The sequence below is a fragment of the Rattus norvegicus genome, chromosome 6 (assembly GCF_036323735.1).
Source record: "Rattus norvegicus strain BN/NHsdMcwi chromosome 6, GRCr8, whole genome shotgun sequence".
NCBI lineage: Eukaryota > Metazoa > Chordata > Mammalia > Rodentia > Muridae > Rattus > Rattus norvegicus.
In genome coordinates, this window is record NC_086024.1 from 110,611,339 (window position 1) to 110,629,967 (window position 18,629).

Sequence of the window (18,629 nt, forward strand, 5' to 3'; positions counted from 1 at the left end):
GTTCTTATGGTCCTCGAGTTCCACAAGGACAACAGAAAACCCTAATAGGCAGTAAAAGTAATCCAGTAGATATTTTTGGCTAATAAGTTGTTTTTATGCTGATGAATGCAAATGAGCTTATAAATTATTTAAAAAAAGCTAATTATCTCCTAGCGTCTCAGGCTAGTCAGGAAGACATAATTCATGGAAAACATGTTCTGATTCTTTGCTCCTCTTGGGAAAACAGGAGTTGGCAGTTACACAGAAGTAACCCTTCTGAAAGTCGCCCAACACTGTTACAAGTACCATCACTCATCTGAAATCCTGAGAACTGGGCTGATGGAAGGTCTTTTCAAATTCTTAGTAGGGCAGTGTGGTGGTGATTCATGGTGATTCGACATTCATGCCTTGAGAGGTGAAGACAATTACAGGCTGGAGTTCAACGGGCAGCCTCTGTGTGTCTGAGTTACTGGACAGCCTGGGCTACAAGAGCCTCTGTTCCCACCCCTTCTTCTCCTCACTGATCTGGGACCGTGCTGCAGAGGCCACATGTCCCTGCTGAACACAGACAAGATGCTCCGAGTCCATGAAACCCTCATTTGTACAGCTCTGGGGACAAAGGCCTGCCTTAGACAGCAGGGCCAATTCTTCATGGCTCCAGTGAGGAAACCATTGGGATCAGCAGGAGAGTGAGTGCTGGCTCCCTCCCTTCAACCTGCCCTGAGGCCCAGGGTCTTGAAGGCAGTGCTTTTATCCCGTGATTCACTCCAAGGCTGCTGGCAAACACACGTTTCCCCATGAGTACACATTTGTTTTCTGCACTAAAAAAATAGAGAATTCTTTCATTGATGGAGAGGCCTGTGTGAGCAGGATGTCAGGAAGTGCTGCTGTGTGTCCTGTTAATTACACAACAGAGTGCAACCCCTGCAGAAGAATTACTGGGTTGTTTGCATGTACTTCCCCATGGTCCTTTAGTCAACTGAGTTGTATTAACCATAAGTAATTGGAAAAGTGGGGAAAATACAAATTAAAGGAAGCAGAACAAGCATTTTCAGAAAGATTAGTCCTGGTCCCAAGTGAAATGCTAAGGCCATTAGGCCTAATGTAATAAAACCAGCACACAATGAGAAAAGGACCCAGCCGACATCCGCAAACACCATGTAGAGCGCATTTGGTTAGGATGAGATAAATGCTGCATTTTGATACAGTAATCACTTTCACAGAAACATTTTATAAAGTAACAAATTCATTTTCAAAAACAGACCTAGTATTTTTTAATGTTTTATTGGTTCAGGATATAAACACTGACTTCTGGTTTTAAAAACCGTAGGACTATCAAAAACCAGGGATAAGATTGCAATTTTTCTTTCTAGGCAGTGGTGGCGCACACCTTTAATCCCAGCACTTGGGAGGCAGAGGCAGGTGGATCTCTTGAGTTTGAGGTTAGCCTGGTCTACAAAGCAAGTTCCAGAACAGTCCAGGCTATCAAAAGAATTAAAAAATTTTTTCAAACTTTCTCTATTCTATCTTTGTGTTTCTCTTTGTCAGTAGCATATTTATTTATTTTAAGCAGGGTCTTGCATGTACAGCCTCGGCTAATGGTGCCCTGCTGTGGACTTGCCTCAGCCTCCCTGCGACTAGGATTACAGGTAAACCACCACACCCAGCTATAAATAACTTTTAATCCCTAATATAATTTAAAGTCTCTCTGGAAGACATCAGGAAATATTTTTATAGCGAGCAGAGACACCATATGTCTGTAATGCAAAATGTGAAGAAGCAGAGGAGTGAGGCTAAGAAGACAAATGCAAAAGAGGGATGGACGGAGAGGCTGCACCAGGGGCTTGGAGAAAGGCAGACCAGGGCTCAGGGCATCCTCACGTAATGTGAACTGAGAGGCTGGGGAAAGCTGCTCAAAATCAACTGCTGCACCCTTCAAACATAAGCCAACCGACCAACCTCAGAGTCATTACATCTTATCACTAAGTCAATTTACAAAAGATAGGAACTATGTGCAAACTCCTGTGTCTGTGGATGCAAAGAACTCAACTCCCTCAGGCTTGAGTGCATCTGCCTGCTCCACTGCCCCAGGACAGATGTGCCAGCGACCCAGGGCCAGCGACCGCTCACAGCTGTACTGCTCTCCGCTCGCGCAGGGGCACAGCACCCATCTCCTTATAACTCTTCTCACGGTGGCTCACAAGGAGGTACGGGCTGTTGTGGCTCCTGCTTTGTATCACAGCCTTCTGCTTTTCCAAAGAGATGCCAGGCATGAGCCATTTTGCGAAGTTTAGTAAGATTGGGTTTAACCTATGAGAAGAAAGAGAAGAACTACAGTTAACAATTATATTTTTTAAAGTATTTCAAAGTCTGGCTATCCAAGTGTGTTTAGAAGACAGTATCCCTCAGAACTCAACTATAAATCTAAATTCTTATCTCCTCAGTGATGGAGATAGGGAATTTTCAAAGAGATGGGTTTTTATAGAAAGGTAGTGGGCAGTGTTTTGTCTGCATGTATGTATGTATGTATGTATGTATGTATGTATGTATGTATGCATGCATGCATGCATGAACATACCCGGGGGTTGGGGATTTAGTTCAGTGGTAGAGCACTTGCCTAGCAAGCTCAAGGCCTTGGGTTTGGTCCTCAGCTCCGGAAAAAAACAAAAAAAAAAACATGCCTTATGCCTGTAGAATTCAGAAGAGGGTTATCAGGTCTCTTGAAACTGGAGGTGCTGACAGTTGTGAGCTGTCATGTGGGAGCTGAGAATCAAACCTGGATCCTCTGAAAGGGCAGCCAGTGTTTTTAACCACAGAGCCATTTTTCCAACCCCATAAAATAAAAGAAATTTAGTGGAGTAAAATTAACTGGATAGGTCAGGGAACAGTAGATGAAAGGAAAGACTTTATAGCCATTAGCAAGAAAGAGAAGCAAATGAAAGGATTCTGGAAAGCCGTACACAGTATCCTGTGTACACAGTCCTTTCTGTTTCATTTCAGATCTCAACAGATGCCTCGGAGATGCTCAGAGGTTAAGAATACTAACTGCGCTTCCAGAGCACCTGGGTTTAATTACCACCATCCATATGGTGATTCACAATCATCTGTAACTCCAGGGTGGATCTAACACGCTCTTCTAGACTCCGTAGACACCATGCACACACATGGTGCTCAAACATACATGTAGGCAAAACACCCTTACACATAAAAGAAAAGAAAAATGGATCATGGGCTTATAACAAGAATAGAAAGTGTTCTTAGAAGAACTCCATGCATTTCCTGCATTAGCCACATCACTGTTACATGCTCGCTCGCAGAGCAGAGCCCAGCACAGCAGAGATCTCCAAAGTCTGCTTCGTGTCTGATGAGGAAAACAGAGATCCTCGGAGGTAGCTCGCTCCAGCTGCAGGACACTATTGCTGCACTCTGCTCCACTAAGCTGTGAGCATGAGACCCTTCTGCCTTAAGGAATTGTGAAACCTGGAGCTGGCAGGACACTGATGTGCAGGACACATCCCCACACGCTAAGCTTCAAAGCCAGGAGGCCATCCTGGAGACAAGCTGACACTTTGTCCAAGCTCCGTTTCAAATGCAAACTGAAAGACCGAGTGGGTGGCCTTAAATAAAACTTCCAGGGCACACTTTTCAAAACTCCTGTTGGGGAGGGCAAAGATGTTTTACAATTAGATAGCAGAGGCTGAGAGAAAGGAAAGATAAACGTTGCTCCTTCTTGATTCTACAGGTTTAAGCTGGTTGGTTTTTTGTCAACTTTACATAAGCTATAGTCACCTGGGAAAAGAGGGAAACCTCACTTAAGAAAATGCCTACATCAGCTTGGCTGTAGGCAAGTCTGTAGGGCATTTTCTTGATTGGTAATTGGTGTGGGAGAGACCAGCTCATGGCGGGTGGTGCCACTCCTGGGCGGATGGTCCTGGGTTCTATAAGAGCCAGGCTGAGTGAAGCTGTAACCACACCTCCCGGGTCTCTGCTTCAGGTCCTGCAGTTTAGCTGTGATGTAGGAGGAAGCAAACTAGGACAATGTCATGGCTGTACCTGTTTTTCCTGCTCCAAGTGGTCCAGGTCAGCTAAGGGCAGCATTGAAGGTCGCCCATGAGCACACTGAAATGGCAGCTGGCACAAGGACAGAGCTTCGATAAGCCGACAGCTCTCCTCCAGACTCAGACGATCATTAAACTTAATGGCCCCTAAATGAAAGAGACACCAGAAGGTTGTAGTGCGGTGACAATCAGTGTCAGCCTTGGGTCAGAACAGAGAACCTGGACAGAGTCACGGATTCCTTAGACGCCTCCAGTCTGGCCTTTATACTGCTTGAGACTGACACCTGAGGTTCTGGGACAGACTCAGGCTTCAGGACTACCCTCCTGTCTCAGCTTCCTTATGGGGTTTGTCCCTGTGTTCTGGCGGGGAGGGGCCCTCCTTAACCTGTTAGGATCTTGCTTTGGGGGCTTTCTCAAAGACATAGGGCAGTGTCTGCCTACTTAGAGTGTGAGAAGTTTTAAGTAGTTTCCTTCTGTCCATGAAGGTTCAAAAGCAAACTGTTTTCTTATACTGTCTGTTTTCTTTTCCCTTTTTCTTGAATTCCATAACAGTCCTCCTGGTTTAAATCATCACATGTTAGAACATGACTGTATTCTAAGATCAATTCCCTCAGTCAATAATATGAATTAAGGGGTTGGGGATTTAGCTCAGTGGTAGAGCACTTGCCTAGCAAGCGTAAGGCCGTGGGTTCGGTCCCCAGCTCCGAAAAAAAAATATGAATTAAGTGTGTGCTTTGCACAGGGAGTCTTTCGGATAGTGAATGGACCTCCTTACCCACACGGAGCTCTAACGGGTGAGATAACATGAGACAAATCACTGGAAAGGAATTTAAATCATCAGTTTAATGAAACATAGGTCAAGAATATGCAGCACAAAACCAACCCAGTTTAGAAGGCCAGGGAGTGCTCTCTTGCTAAACTATTTCAGCTGAGACATTGGGTTAAGAAAACTAAGAAGGCAGACCTGAGTTTGAGGCCAGTCTGGCCTACAAAGCAAGTTCTAGGACGGTCAGAGACACACAGAGAAACACTGTCTTGAAAAACCAAAAAAGAAGAGAAAAGAGGAGGAAGAAGAGGAGGAGGAGGAGGAAGAAGAGGAAGTGGAGATTACAGGGGCTTTCTTGGAGGAGGAGCAGAAAGGCATGTCGGGCTCAGGAAAGGCCCATGCAAATGTGTCAGGACACTAGAGGGACAAGACAAAGACGAGGCTGGACCGCAAGCACAACAGAGTGTGACACACTGAGCCTCAATGGCAGGCAGGGCCAAGCACGGCCCTTGTAAGCTGTAGGCTCTCGCTTTGCTGGGGACAGTAGGAGATGCCTGTGACTTGGCACTTTGGAGGGAGAAGCCAGAGGATCCAGAGTTTAGATTAGCCTTAGTTACATACTAAGTTAAGAGACCAACCTGGGCTATAAGAAACTTAATCTCAAAGAAACAGACAAACATTTTAAAAATACATAAAATACCTTCATACCAAGAGCATTTGTGAATGGCAGTGTGTATCAGATGGAAGAAAGACATGCTTAGAACACGCTTAGAGACATGCTTAGAACACGCTTAGAGACATGTTTAGAACACGCTTAGAGACATGCTTAGAACACGCTTAGAGACATGTTTTAGAAAGATTTCCCAGGCTGCGTGTGGTGGTTCACATCTGCAGTCCCAGCTGTAGGAGGCTGAAGCAGGAGGATTGCTACAAGTTAGAGGTTGGCTTATTCTACATAAGTAGTTCTAGGACAGCCTGAGGTACAAGACCCTGCCTGAAGCAAATCAAAACAATCACCAAAAAGGATTCCGTGTGTGCTGAGGGAGTCGTTACTTGAGCAGGAGCTGGGCAGGGTGAGGACTAGGCCGGGGCTCCCAGGGGCAAGAAGAAGGCTGGTGCAGACAGACTCAGACTCTGGAGACAGCTGAGCAGAACAGAACAAAGGGGCAAAGGACACTAGGACATTTGCAGGGTGCAGACTAAGCTCGGAGAGGCAGAGGTGAGAAGCCTGAGAGGAGAGGAATGAAGAGGAGGAAGGGGTGCCGGTGGGTCCCAGGGCATTGCAGGCAGCTCTGCAGCTGCCATGTTCCCTATTTGGGTCCTGCAATGCCCTATCCTCTACGAATCACGTCCCCTGTCCACAACCCTCCACTAGGTCTATGCTCTGTGCCAACTCTAAAGGTCTCTCTGGAACCTTCTATGCGTCTGGTCTTTATTTCCAGCCTAATTTCTTGGTACTCTTGGCTGCTCCCCATGAGAGGAATTTACTCTGGCCTTTGTGGCTCTGCCAAGGCTGCTCCTGAGGCTGTGATGAGCCCCAGGCTCACTTCGGCCTTACTCAGGACACCTCCCTTAGGAGCCACTCCTCTGCTGTGTCAGCCAGTCTGTACCCGAGAGCTAGCAGTTTTTTAAGGTAGATTCAGCTTCTCCACGAGGAGAAAAGAGCGTTTGCCTCCTCCCTAATCACTGCAGCCTGCAGGACTCAGCTCATGCAGGACTCTGGCGAGACGAGCAGCTCTTACCGTGGCAGGCCTGGGAGGCCAACACCTTCTGGACAGTCAGCGGCAGTGTCCCTTGGATACCTCCCGTGGTCTGGAGCAGCTACAGTATTAATAAAAGGGAAACGAGACCATGAAGCCTTTGTGTGACACATCTGTGTGACACTCCCAAAAAAGAGAAAAGCTTACCTCCAGCTGTTCTCGAATCAATTCCTACAAAGCCAAGAGGAAAACAGGCGTGAGCAGGTGTTCTGAGGGCCTTGCCTTTTTAGCTTTAAAACCATCCTCAGCAAACAAAAACCCCCAGTGATTAGGAAATGTGAGGACATAATCGAAAAAGCAAGTGCATGGCCAGAGAGACTGCCACAGAGTCTACAGCTGAGGGAAAACCTCTGCCACTAATACAGAGGTTAACATTTAGATATATAAGGAGCTAAAATCAAACAGATGCGCACACACAAAGACAAAAGTGCCAATTGACAGATGGGCTACTGAACTGGACAGACCGTTCTCAAAAGAAATATCAATGGCCGGTAATTTTTTTTTTAAAGTTCAACATCCATAGCCATCAGGAAGTGAAAATTAAACCTTCTTCGAGATTCCATCTCACTGTAGTCAGAATTACCATCGTCAAATCAAGTGACTCCAGGTGGGGGTACGTGGTGCACACCTCTAACCCCAGCAATTGGGAGATGGAAGAAAGCAAATCTCTTAAGTCTGAGGCCAGTGCAAGTTACAGGACAGCTAAGGATCTTACACAGAGAAACCTTGCCTTGAAAAACAAACACACAGAGAGACAGACAAACACCCCCGCCCCCAAAGATCTGGAGCAGGATGTGGTCCTCATCAGGGGCTGATGGGAAAGGGAACCACTGTGAGGTCTTCTCCAAAAGCTAAGACAGAATTACCACCTGAGCCAGCACTGCCCCTGCCCCACCCTCCGGGCCACGCCCGCGTGGCACATCCACGCCACAGCTGCTCTTGCACAACAGGAAGAGAATGAAACCAGAAGAGATAGCCAGCGTCAGACGGATGGAGAAGTAAAACGTGAAAACATCCAAGTGAGGAGACCCCGGCAGAAGGACAAGCACCACGTGTCGTCTCTCATCCGCAGGTCTTTAACCTCTGACAGGAAGCCATCTAGGTGAGCAGAGGCTAGAAACTAGCAAGGGACTCCTGAGACAACCCTGGCTCTGAGAGGAGGGGAAGGGTGTCAGGGAGGTGAGAGTGGAAGGGACCCAGGGCAGAGGAGAGAGCAGGGAGATGGGAAGGAGGTCAGTGAGGGAATCAGCCCGAAGAAAAGATTTACGAAAACCAGAAGGAAACTTCTACACTGTGAGCTCGTCTTTAAGATTTAGTTTTATTTTAATACTATGTGTATGGGTGTTTCTCTCCGTGTACATCAAGGTGAGATGTGTATTTTCCAAAGCGCACCTGAGAAGTTTCTCCTCCCTTGTATGTCTTTGTCTTTATGGAGAGTTTTTTCCCTTCAATACACTCTTGCTATGAAGCCCAGCCTGGTCTTGAATTTGTCATCTTCCTGCCTCAGTCTGCCTGCACCCCTCTATTTACAAAATAAATTAAAACCTAGGCCCAGTGAGATGCCCAGCAGGTAAAGCCTCCAATCCCCAGGGTTCCTAGGGTGGAAGGAGAGAACTGCTGTTACACACCCACACAAAAATGAAACAAAACAAAAAATCCACCTTTTTTTTGTTTTTGTTTTTTTCAAGACAGGGTTTCTCTGTAGCCCGGGCTGTCCTGACACTCACTCTGTAGACCAGGCTGGCCTCGAACTCAAATCCACTTGTCTCTGCCTCTGGGGTGAGTGCTGGAGTTAGAGACATGAGCCACCATGGCCAGTTAAAATGGAAAATTTTAATTACAGCTGATACTATTTAATGTTGTCAATTTGTTTAGCCTCTGGAGGCACAAAAACAAACAAACAAACAAACAAAAAACCCCCAAAAACCTGTCTCAAGGTATGGTACGTTTAATAAATTTTTTTTAACAAAATCTAGGATTTATACTTCTGGTAACAGCTATAAATCACTTTTCTAAGATCAGAACAGGATGGTTTTCTTTTGAAACCCAGAAATGAAATCAAACATTCTGTGTCCCCCTCTGCACACGCTCTAGTCTGCAAAGCTCATGGTTACCAAGCGCCAGGCACAAGACACTGTGCGGTAGCCAATTAAAAGCAACACCCAACCTCTGCAAAGCTGGGCACCCCGGAAATCAAGGCCAACTTCTGTTACTCTCTCTGATGTGTGAGTGGGGCTGTAAGACATTTGTAAGGCTGCAAAGAGGAAGAAGGCTCTCATTTTCAGTTCATTTCTTAGTTCAATCAATGGACAATTTTAGTCATGTTCAAAAGACTTGGTCACGCCAAGCATGGTGGTCCATGCCTTTAATCCGAACTGGTGGATCTGCGATTTGAAGGCCAGAGGTACATAAAGAGATCCTGTCTCAAAAAAAGGCTCAGACATCGAGCTGGACCACAAAGGGTTAAGGATGTATCAAGGACTGTCCATTGCTAGAACTGCTCCAACTTTCAAAGTCAAGGACTTTGCCTATCATCTGACTTAATATAATAATCAAATTTTCTCAAACCACAAGCTTTGTTTCAATTTTAAGTAAACTCTTATTGAGAGTAGGTAGTCTTTGAAGTCGCTTCAGAAGTTTTTATTATAATGTTCTGGTAAGACTTTAGGTATTGGATTACAGTAAGATTCTCACAGATCCTATCTTTTGGAGTCAACACAGTTTGAATTCAAATCCAGAGCAGGAGTTTGAGAAGAAAAGAGCTGTGTGGGCAGAAAAGAGCTCCGCTTAAAGCAGAGCCAAGGCTTCACCAACAGAGCTTAGAAAGGGGGATGAAGGGGATACAAAGGCTAGACCAGGACGCCCTCCACCTGTAAACACACTCAGGTTCTGCACACACAGACCCAACCACTTCTAACCTTCAGCCAACCCCAGCTCCTTCTGTATGCAGCCAGAGGCTTTGGTTTCTTTTTACTTCAGCATCATGGAAGGAAACCTAAGGCTTTGGATGTCAGGCAAGCACTCTACCTACCTACCTTCCTACCTACCTACCTATCTACCTACCTACCTACCTACCTACTTACCATGAACCTACATCCTCAGCCCTTTTGGTTTGAGAGTGGGGGGGAGAAGTAGGTGGGGGCGGGTGGGGGAGGGGGATGGTTGGCTAGCTGGCCTAGAATATGTAGTTCAGGCCTCCTCGGCCTCCTGAGTGCTGGAATTACATTGTATGATACCAGGTTGGCCAGAGAGCTTGAGAATTATTTGGCTTCGCTCCTGTCGTGCTGAGTTTTCAGCAACTCTGCTGCTCTGGTCTCACTCTATGCCAGTGCTAATGGCCTCCCTCTTGCTTGCCTTTCCTGGGCTTTTCTTCCTCAGTATCTTTGGTCATCTCTGGCTCTCAGCATGGCATCCTTGACCTCTGCAGAGCTGTGTTGCGTGGCTCTGCCCTCTGCCCTTCCCCCCTCACACTTACCCTCTCTCGGTCTTTGGCTCCTGGGCCCTCTTCACCTCTGATGCTACCAAGTGTGCATCTGTTTATCACCAACAGAAACGCACAACCCGGATTTCTTTTCTAGTTCCAAGAGCTGAACTGTATAGTCTGCCAGCCCCCTGGCCACCCCTAAAGGTAGCGTCTCTGTGTCTCTACACCTCTGTGCTGAGGTCACAATCAGCGCCCAGTAGACTTCCCCTCTCTGCAGCAGCACTACTGTCTGGACACTAAGCTAGAGCTCAGATCACCGGGATGAATCTTTCTCCTTTATTCTTTTGTGTTCTGCACCAGATTTTCTGGAGACTCCCTCTCATCCAGCCGCCAGATATGTCCCTCCTTTCACTCCACGTGAAGTCTCCATCTTCTTGTCCGGAAACCAGCACAACCAGTCTTATCCACTCGCCTCCTTCTACCCTTTCCCAGACTGTCTGTCCTAACTTAGTCACTAAGTCTATCTTTTAATTTTTGTGTATCATTTTATTTCATCATTTGTGTATGCATCTGTTTGTTCATGCATGCATGTACACATGCCACAGTATGCACGTGGAGGTCAGTCTTCCAGTTCTGCCGTGTAGGCCCACAGCATCCAGGTCAGACCTGGCTGCAGAACCCTTAACCATCTGGCTGCCTCTGTGTGTTTTGCCTCAGTGTATGTATGTGGATCATATGTGGGCCTGGTGCCTGTGAAGGCCAGAAAAGGGCAGTGGATCTCCTGGAACTAGAGTTAAGGATGGTTGTAAGTCAATAGGTACTGGGGACAGAACCCAGGTCTTCTGTAAGAGCAGCAAGTAGCTTAACTTCTAAGCCATCTCTCTAGCCGACCACATACACACACACACACACACACACACACACACACACACACACACACACACACACACACACGCACGCACGCATGCACGCACACACCACACACACGCACGCACACAGAGAAAATCTTTTTTAAAGGCAAAAATCTCACTGTGAAATCCTAGTTAGCTTTAAGTTCCTTCCTCCCCTCCTGCACACTGAGATGACCAACAGGTGCCACACATGTAGCTCTAAACACTTCCCAAACACACCTCTCCACTCCACATTCCACTGTGTTATAACTGTGTCCCTCCTCCTTCCTGTGACGTCATACATCTGTCAGTTCCCATCACTTGGCACTCTGAATGTAACACAGATGTGTGTTGACTAGAGACAAAGATTGAAGCAGTGGCCTCAGCACGTCTGCAAACATAAAGATCTCACCTCCACAATACTCTTAGTCACAGGAGATCGTCCTCTTCGAAGTTCATTAGCTTCTCTTTCTACAAAGCAGAGTGGCACTTTTCCCACCAGGATCGAAGAGTCACTAGCATCTGGAAAGAGCAACTCAAGTCCCAGATCTTCCAAATGTTTGTGGTAAGACCTAAGGAGACAGCCCCAGATGTAAAAGCATGACTTCACTCTCTCCAGTGCTGGCTCCAAACACTCCATCATTTTCACAAGCTGCTAGGACCTTTGGAAGTCGGATTGTTTTCCTTATGTTTGTGTGTTTAGGATTTTATTATCAAATCTCCTTTCCAATTACAGTAATTCTCATTCACAGTTACTTTCTAAGAACTCAGTTACTGGTGGTTGACTGTGATCCAAAAAAATCAATGGAAAATTCCAGAAGTAAACTTCATTTTAGGGACTGTATTGGGACCTTGCACATGCTAAGCATATGGTCCACCACTGAGCTACATCCCTGGCCATAAAACTTAAATTGTACTCTGCTCTGAGAAGCATGATAAAGGCTCATGCTGGCCCCACTGAGCATCCTCTGTCTGGCACACCCACACAGTGCATGTCTGCTTGTTAGTCACGTATCATGTGACGACCCAGATCACGGTTTAAAGAAGATGTATTATCTATTACTGTATTTGGTGTTTATGCATACTAGCCTGCATGTATGTGTACCACAAGCTTGCCTGGCACCTGTGGCGTCCAGAAGAGGGAACCGGAGCCTCTGGAACTGGAGTTCCAGTCACTTGTGAGACTGCATGTGGTGGCCAGGACGCAAACCTGGGTCCTCTATAAAAGCAGCAAGTGCTCCTAAGCACTGAACCATGTCTCCAGCCCAGTGCTGCAGTTTTTATGCTGAAGTGACCCTTTTTTTTTTCTTTTTCTTTTTTTTTTTTTCTTTTTTTCGGAGCTGGGGACCGAACCCAGGGCCTTGCACTTGCTAGGCAAGTGCTCTACCACTGAGCTAAATCCCCAACCCCTGAAGTGACTCTTTATTCCATAATGTTCCCACACACATTAAGTAGTGCTGGATGCCAGGAGGTACCAAAGCATGAATAATGAAGAGGGACATGGCACAACCTGGCAATGCTACAGGACATCCGACAGCCACAGTACAGCTAGTAATGTACAGTCTACAGGGCAATCAGTATGCACACAGGCCTCACTCGGTAGTGCCATTTTCAGGTGTCTACTTGGGGTCCTTGAACAAAGCCATGTAAGGAAAGACTATCTATAGTAACCTTTTTCCTTCTGTTTTTCTATTGTGAGAACCAATTTACTTCTAAATCTTATTAAGTTTTTGTTCTTCACTAAGGAACTAATTTGCGGCCTTCATTTAAAGGAGTTTGGCTCAAAGAAAAGGTCTGACAGTGCTTTGAGTCAGTGTTAAAAGAGAGGTAATTAATATCCCCAAGATCCCAGATGTCCTGACTGGGGACGAGATGGTGGCAATAAATAAGTGAATTATGCTCTAGGGAAAACTGCACTGGCAGCTGTGAATAACCAGGCCTGAAATGAACAGATAAGGCTTTTCATTTGTAAAAACGTACACTGCCCAGAAGCAGAAAAATGACCTATCCTGTGACCTGCCCCAGGACTTGCCCCACCCTGGTATCCCAGTGTTTTGCTTCTTTCCTAATAAGATTGTGGTAATGCAGAATCTAGAATGGACCAAGACAAGAAGAGTGGAAGCAATTATTTCCCTAACTTTGCTCTCAGAAACAGTACAGCATAAACATTTGGCTGTTCCAAGAATGAGAAGAGTGTTCTAAGCCAACTGCTGGGAAAAATTACCAGGGAAACTCTAGTCTATGCTCAGTGTCTATGCTATAGCTGGAAGAATGGCTTTTGGGGTCAGAGGACAGGCTCTGAGTCTGATCTACTGCTAACCCTTAAGACCTCGGGTAAGCCATGCAACACCCTGTCTCAGCTTCCTTCTCTGAAAAATAAAATAACAGGAACATTCATGTAGAGACCTCACAAAGGGGTTCTACAGTATAGCTTCACAGACCAGCATCATGTCCTTAGATGTTACTGACCGTAAGAGTCTCCTTTGTTCCTCTGACACGGTGATCGCTAGTGGAGGAATTATTGTGGAAGACAGTAATTTCTTCCGGCCAGCACTTTGTGGAGCTTGTTTCTCATAGGAATCTATTGGGAGAGAGATGAACACGATAAGAAGGAAAGGCTTTTCCAGTCAGTTATAACAACTTGCTTGGTGAGCCATGGCATGGCAAGAGTTCCCCAGAACTACATAGTGTATTCAGTGTTCAGTTCTACAGTCTGGATTCTAGCAGTAAACTAAGGGGCAGTCAGTCACTGGACTCATTTTAGCAGTTTTTCAAAATAAGAAATAGAAGACTTAACTCATATCCACACCAGCAAAGCAGTGTTCCTACAATTGTCATGTGTGGTATTGATCACAGAAATACAGAAGTGTGGCATACTTTCTATACAGTCCTGTAAGTCACGATGGTTTCTTGTTCCTTCAGAAAGGATTCTCAGTCTTTGAAAAGACTGCCAGTATTACTCTCGAGTGCTGCAGACCCTTTATATAGCAAGTGAGTCAGGGTATGAATTTAAAAAATCATCATCATTTGATTTTAAAAAGTTATGTGTCTAGGTGTTTTGCCTGCATGTGTGTCTATGTACAGCATGTGTGTCTTGTGCCCACAGAGGCCAGGAGAGAGCATCAGAACCTGCAGAACTGGAGCTGTACACAGTTGTGAGCTGCCATTTTGGTGCTGGGAAGCCTGGATTCTCTGCAAGAACAGCTGTTGCTTTTAACTTCTGAGCCATCTCTCCAGCCCCACAGTATTAATTAGTCTATGATGTGTGTGTGTGTGGGGGGGGGTTGCTTCACACAGGCCATGGCCCAAACATGGAGATCGAAGGACAACTTTTGGGGATCAGTTCTCTCCTTCGACCTTCATGTGGGTGACAGGGATTGAACCCAGGTTGTCAGGCTTATGCTCCAAGTGTTTTGCCAGCTAAGCTATCTCACTGATATGTAAGTTTGTTTTGAATGAGCCAAAATTTTTATTTGTTCATTTCTTGCATTTCAAGTTTTTTTCTGACGACGTCCTTAGCCCAAGATTCGTTGCCAGTCTTTAACGGCCACACCACAGCCCACCACTTTAGTAACTGCTCTGTCTGATCTTGGGCAAGGCATGGAAAGACCACGCCTCTCCATCTCCCTTTCTTCCTCTGACAATTTTTTATACAAAAAAAAAAAAAAGTCTCACAATTTTGTACAGCCAGTTCATTTCTTGTGGTCACCAGCCTTCTTAAAGTTGAGAACTCAGCGAGGAGACACTTCAACAACCATCCGCTTAGCATTAATGACCTGAACATGATCCTTGCTTTGCCAGCTGCCTAATGAGACTTAGAATTATCCTCTGGAGCCTCTCAAATACTGACCAGCACCACTACCTATGTGGTCCTCAAACCAATGTATTTCACTTGCCAAAGGCATGAAAGGGGGGCTCACATTTAAGTTCTCACTCAAAGTAAGTAATTTTTCCCCACTGTTTTTTACTGTATCTTTCCAAACTCTTGTGACTTCATTTTATAAAGCAAAAGAAAATATTAGTGACATTAATGCCATTCCAGTTCATGAAACATTTCCCTGGATTCTCACTTAACTCTTTGACATGAAGGCTGTTCATTACTTTATCAAGGGAATCAAGATTTTCCCAATAATTTAAAAAGGATACGGCAGTGCATACATGTAATGTCAACCTTTGGACAGCTAAGAAGATGGAGCATTGAAGGCTAAACTACACAGAGAAACTCGTGTAGTTGAGGTTGATTCTTTTGTTTTGTCTTGTCTGTATTTTATTACTGGGTGAAGACAAATGTCTCATGATGACAGGCTGATCTATTTAAACAGTACTCGTACTAGCTGCCCCCGAGAGGGAGAAGATGGAAAGTCATACGAGGGTGTAGAGGTGCTTAATCACATTTCCTTTTGTATCTTCTAGAATCAAACCACTGTGATCACACTATTTATCCTCAAATAAGTGAGGTTTTTTTTTTCCCGGAGCCGGGGACCGAACCCAGGGCCTTGCGCTTGCTAGGCAAGCGCTCTACCACTGAGCTAAATCCCCAACCCCAATAAGTGAGATTTTAAAACAAAAGTATTACATGGGACCTTGAGGACTGTGGGGAAGGATTAGTGACAGCACACAGCAGGGAGAGAACACAGGCATGGGAGAGCACACAGCAGGGAGAGCACACAGCTGGGAGAGCACACAGCAGGGAGAGCACACAGCTGGGAGAGCACACAGCAGGGAGAGCACACAGCAGGGAGAGCACACAGCTGGGAGAGCACACAGGCATGGGAGAGCACACAGCTGGGAGAGCACACAGCTGGGAGAGCACACAGGCATGGGAGAGCAAATAGGCATGGGAGAGCACACAGTAGTGAGAACATACAGCAGGGAGAGCACACAGGCATGGGAGAGCACACAGCAGTGAGAACACAACAGTGAGAGCAAACAGGCATGGGAGAGCACACAGCTGGGAGAGCACACAGCTGGGAGAGCACACAGCTGGGAGAGCACACAGGCATGGGAGAGCACACAGCAGGGAGAGCACACAGGCATGGGAGAGCACATCAATACTTGTACACAGTAAATGAACTCAGTCCTTTTGTAGGTGTGGGTGGAGGATAAATGTAGAGGAAATGCACCTCTGAGCAAGTCAATCAGACCCACATGTTTGACATAGCAAAGCAAATTCTTGCAGTCTTCCAGAGGTTTTCAGACTTGGTGCTCTCAGCTTAATTTTTCAAACATACTATGCATCTTCCTCACAGTCAGGGTGAGAGAAAATTCTTGTAGGTGTGTCGACTTCACTGGAGTCTTGAACCTCCTCTAGCTGCAGACAGATGCTTACCAGTGATTAGCTGCTCCAAACGAACGCGCTCATGGGCAGCGTGCTGGTCCACCAGGACTAACAGGTTTCCACCTACAAAACCAACCAGGATTTCTGAAGTTTCCAAATCAAGAAAAGAATCATGCAGTGTGGAGGGTGATTACTCAATACATTTAATGACACAGACACGATACACAATTGTGCTTTGTCACTTTTGAGACAGGGTCTCACTATTTAGCCTTAACAGGCCTGGAACTTGTCTATGTCAGGTTGGCCTTGAACTCACAGCAACCCACTTGCCTCTGTCTTCCACGTGTTGGCATTAAAGGTGCATGCTTTCACAGCCAACTCAACTGAACTCTATGCTAAAAACAAACCAAAACCCCTGAAATTATCAATAAATTACCAAATTTGTCCCTGGTGAAAAGCTCTGTAACATCTGTATTTCATTTAGAAAAGGTTAAATTTTTAAATATTCATGCAAAATTGCCTTTATTAATTCAACTTTACAATAAAGTCATTGAATAATGCACTACCTACACTGTAAGCAGAGGATTTTGATTTGCAAGTTACTCTGAAACTCAAGAAGAATGTACTTGTAACTTTAGATCAGAGGGCAGAACATTTTTTTCTACAAACAGGCAGAAAGGAAATATTTTATGCTTTTTAGGCCACATGAATGCTGTCACGACTACTCAACTATTTGTTTTGAGCCAAAGCAGCCACAGATGATCTGTTCCCCTATAGCAGTGTTCCAATAAAACTTTATTTATGGACACTGAAGTAACGGCATAGAACGTGGCTGTGTCAAGACGTCTTTTTGTTTTTTCCTAACCATGTAAGGATGTAAAAATCATTACTTCCCTGGTTGCAGAAAAACAGGCCCTCACTGCATCTACTCCCCAACTGCGGGTGTGGTTGTCTCAGTCTCGGGCTTCCCAAGCTTTCCAGGATGAACCTGTCACCTGGGAACATCCTCAGGACAAAAGTCAACAAGGGCACAAGCTTCTGCAATTGTAAAGATCAGCGGATGCTCCTGTCGCTGGCCCCACTTCCGGGAGCTAGAGACACTTCAGAAGTTAGGAACATTTGCGGCTCTTCCAGAAGATGTGCGCTCACGGCTGGATCTCCTTTTCCAGCAAACTTGAAGCCTTCAGCTGGTATCTACATGTACTGCATACATGTGACACATGCATGCACACAGAAAAAAAAGCCATACGTATAAAATTTTTAAGTAAGATACAATTTAATTAAAAACATTTTTAATTATGTGTAGTTGTGTCTCTGTGTAGGTGCCAGTGCACATGACTGCACATGAAGTGGGTGCCCAGAGGAGCCACCGGCTTCCTGTGAGGTAGAGCCAGGTAGCTATGAGCCACCTGATGTGGGTGTTGGTGGCAGAATTCTTGAATATGCACTGCTAACCCCTGAGCCATGTCTCCACCCATTACAGGCCTCATTTTTAAGAGCAGGGCTTCAGACTCTCAAGTACAAGCATGGAGGCAAAGGGTTCGGAAGTCAAACTTACAGGGGTGTCTCACAGACAAAATAATTCATTGTTATTAATCATATTGAAATAAAGTTCTCTTGAATTTGATCAAAATAGAAAGTGTCTTTTTCCTATTTCTATTAAGAGATGAACCATTTTCCTATGACACTGACAGTTTTAACTGTCAACTGAGAAGTCTCAGGCCCAGGGCAGGCTGGCCTGTAGGCACCATGTCTTCGTTCAGCTGCCTCAAAGTATGGGGCACCGTGCGTGGCCTGGGTTTGTGGCCTCCACTGGACAAGCAGATAAAGCAAGCCGAGCAGACATAGGTATGCACACACTCATTTCTCTTCTCTAGACTGTGTGTGGGGTGTGACCAGCTTCTTCAAATTCCTGCCTGACTTCTTTCCAGTGATGGAATGTAATCTGGAGTTGTGAGCTAAAATAAACTCTTCCCTAATGTGCTTTGAGTTTTATCAGCTACAGAAATGAAACTAGGGAAGATCCTATCAAACTCACAGCTGAAAGCCCAAGACTAAAAGATAAAGGAAACAGGCGAGATTCTTGGTATCGCAGGCTAGCTGTGGGCGTACCCTGTTGACAGTGACCTTGCCTTCAACTACTTAGCAAGTTGTAGCTGCCTGATAGGTAAGCTTTCTACCAACTGAGCAACGCCTCTCATCGCACAAACTTTCTGGTGTGTGTGTGTGTGTGTGTGTGTGTGTGTACGCACGCGTGTGTCTGTGTGTTTTCAAGCCAGAGGTCAAGCTCAGGTGTTGTTCCTTAGGACACCTCCCTACCCCTTCTTTCTCACTAGCTTGGAGTTCATCAACTCCATTAGGCTTACTGGCCAGGGACTCACCTGTCTCTCCACTTCTCCACCTCTCTGCCTCTGGGATTATGTAAGTTCATGCTAGTACACGCAGCTTTTTAAATTTTTTTTCTCTTATTAATA

General features: G+C 45.6%; 1 protein-coding gene across 5 annotated transcripts in view; it reads right to left on the reverse strand.

Moving 5' to 3' along the window:
- Positions 1-1,196: 1,196 nt before the first annotated feature.
- Positions 1,197-18,629, reverse strand: part of Mlh3 (mutL homolog 3) — a 36,874-nt gene continuing 19,441 nt past the window's right edge. For 2 of the 5 annotated variants that reach the window (XM_006240312.5, XM_006240311.5), the window contains 7 exons: positions 16,207-16,278; positions 13,347-13,458; positions 11,290-11,449; positions 6,711-6,734; positions 6,546-6,624; positions 4,033-4,184; positions 1,245-2,289 (listed from right to left, as the gene is read on the reverse strand). In XM_006240312.5, coding sequence (XP_006240374.1) covers positions 2,167-2,289; positions 4,033-4,184; positions 6,546-6,624; positions 6,711-6,734; positions 11,290-11,449; positions 13,347-13,458; positions 16,207-16,278 — 722 coding nt within the window. In that variant the 3' untranslated portion in view covers positions 1,245-2,166. Of the gene's footprint in view, positions 2,290-4,032; positions 4,185-6,545; positions 6,625-6,710; positions 6,735-11,289; positions 11,450-13,346; positions 13,459-16,206; positions 16,279-16,335; positions 17,359-18,629 lie in introns of those variants that run through there. The other 3 variants (NM_001108043.1, XM_063261941.1, XM_006240313.5) reach the window with 3 other exon arrangements.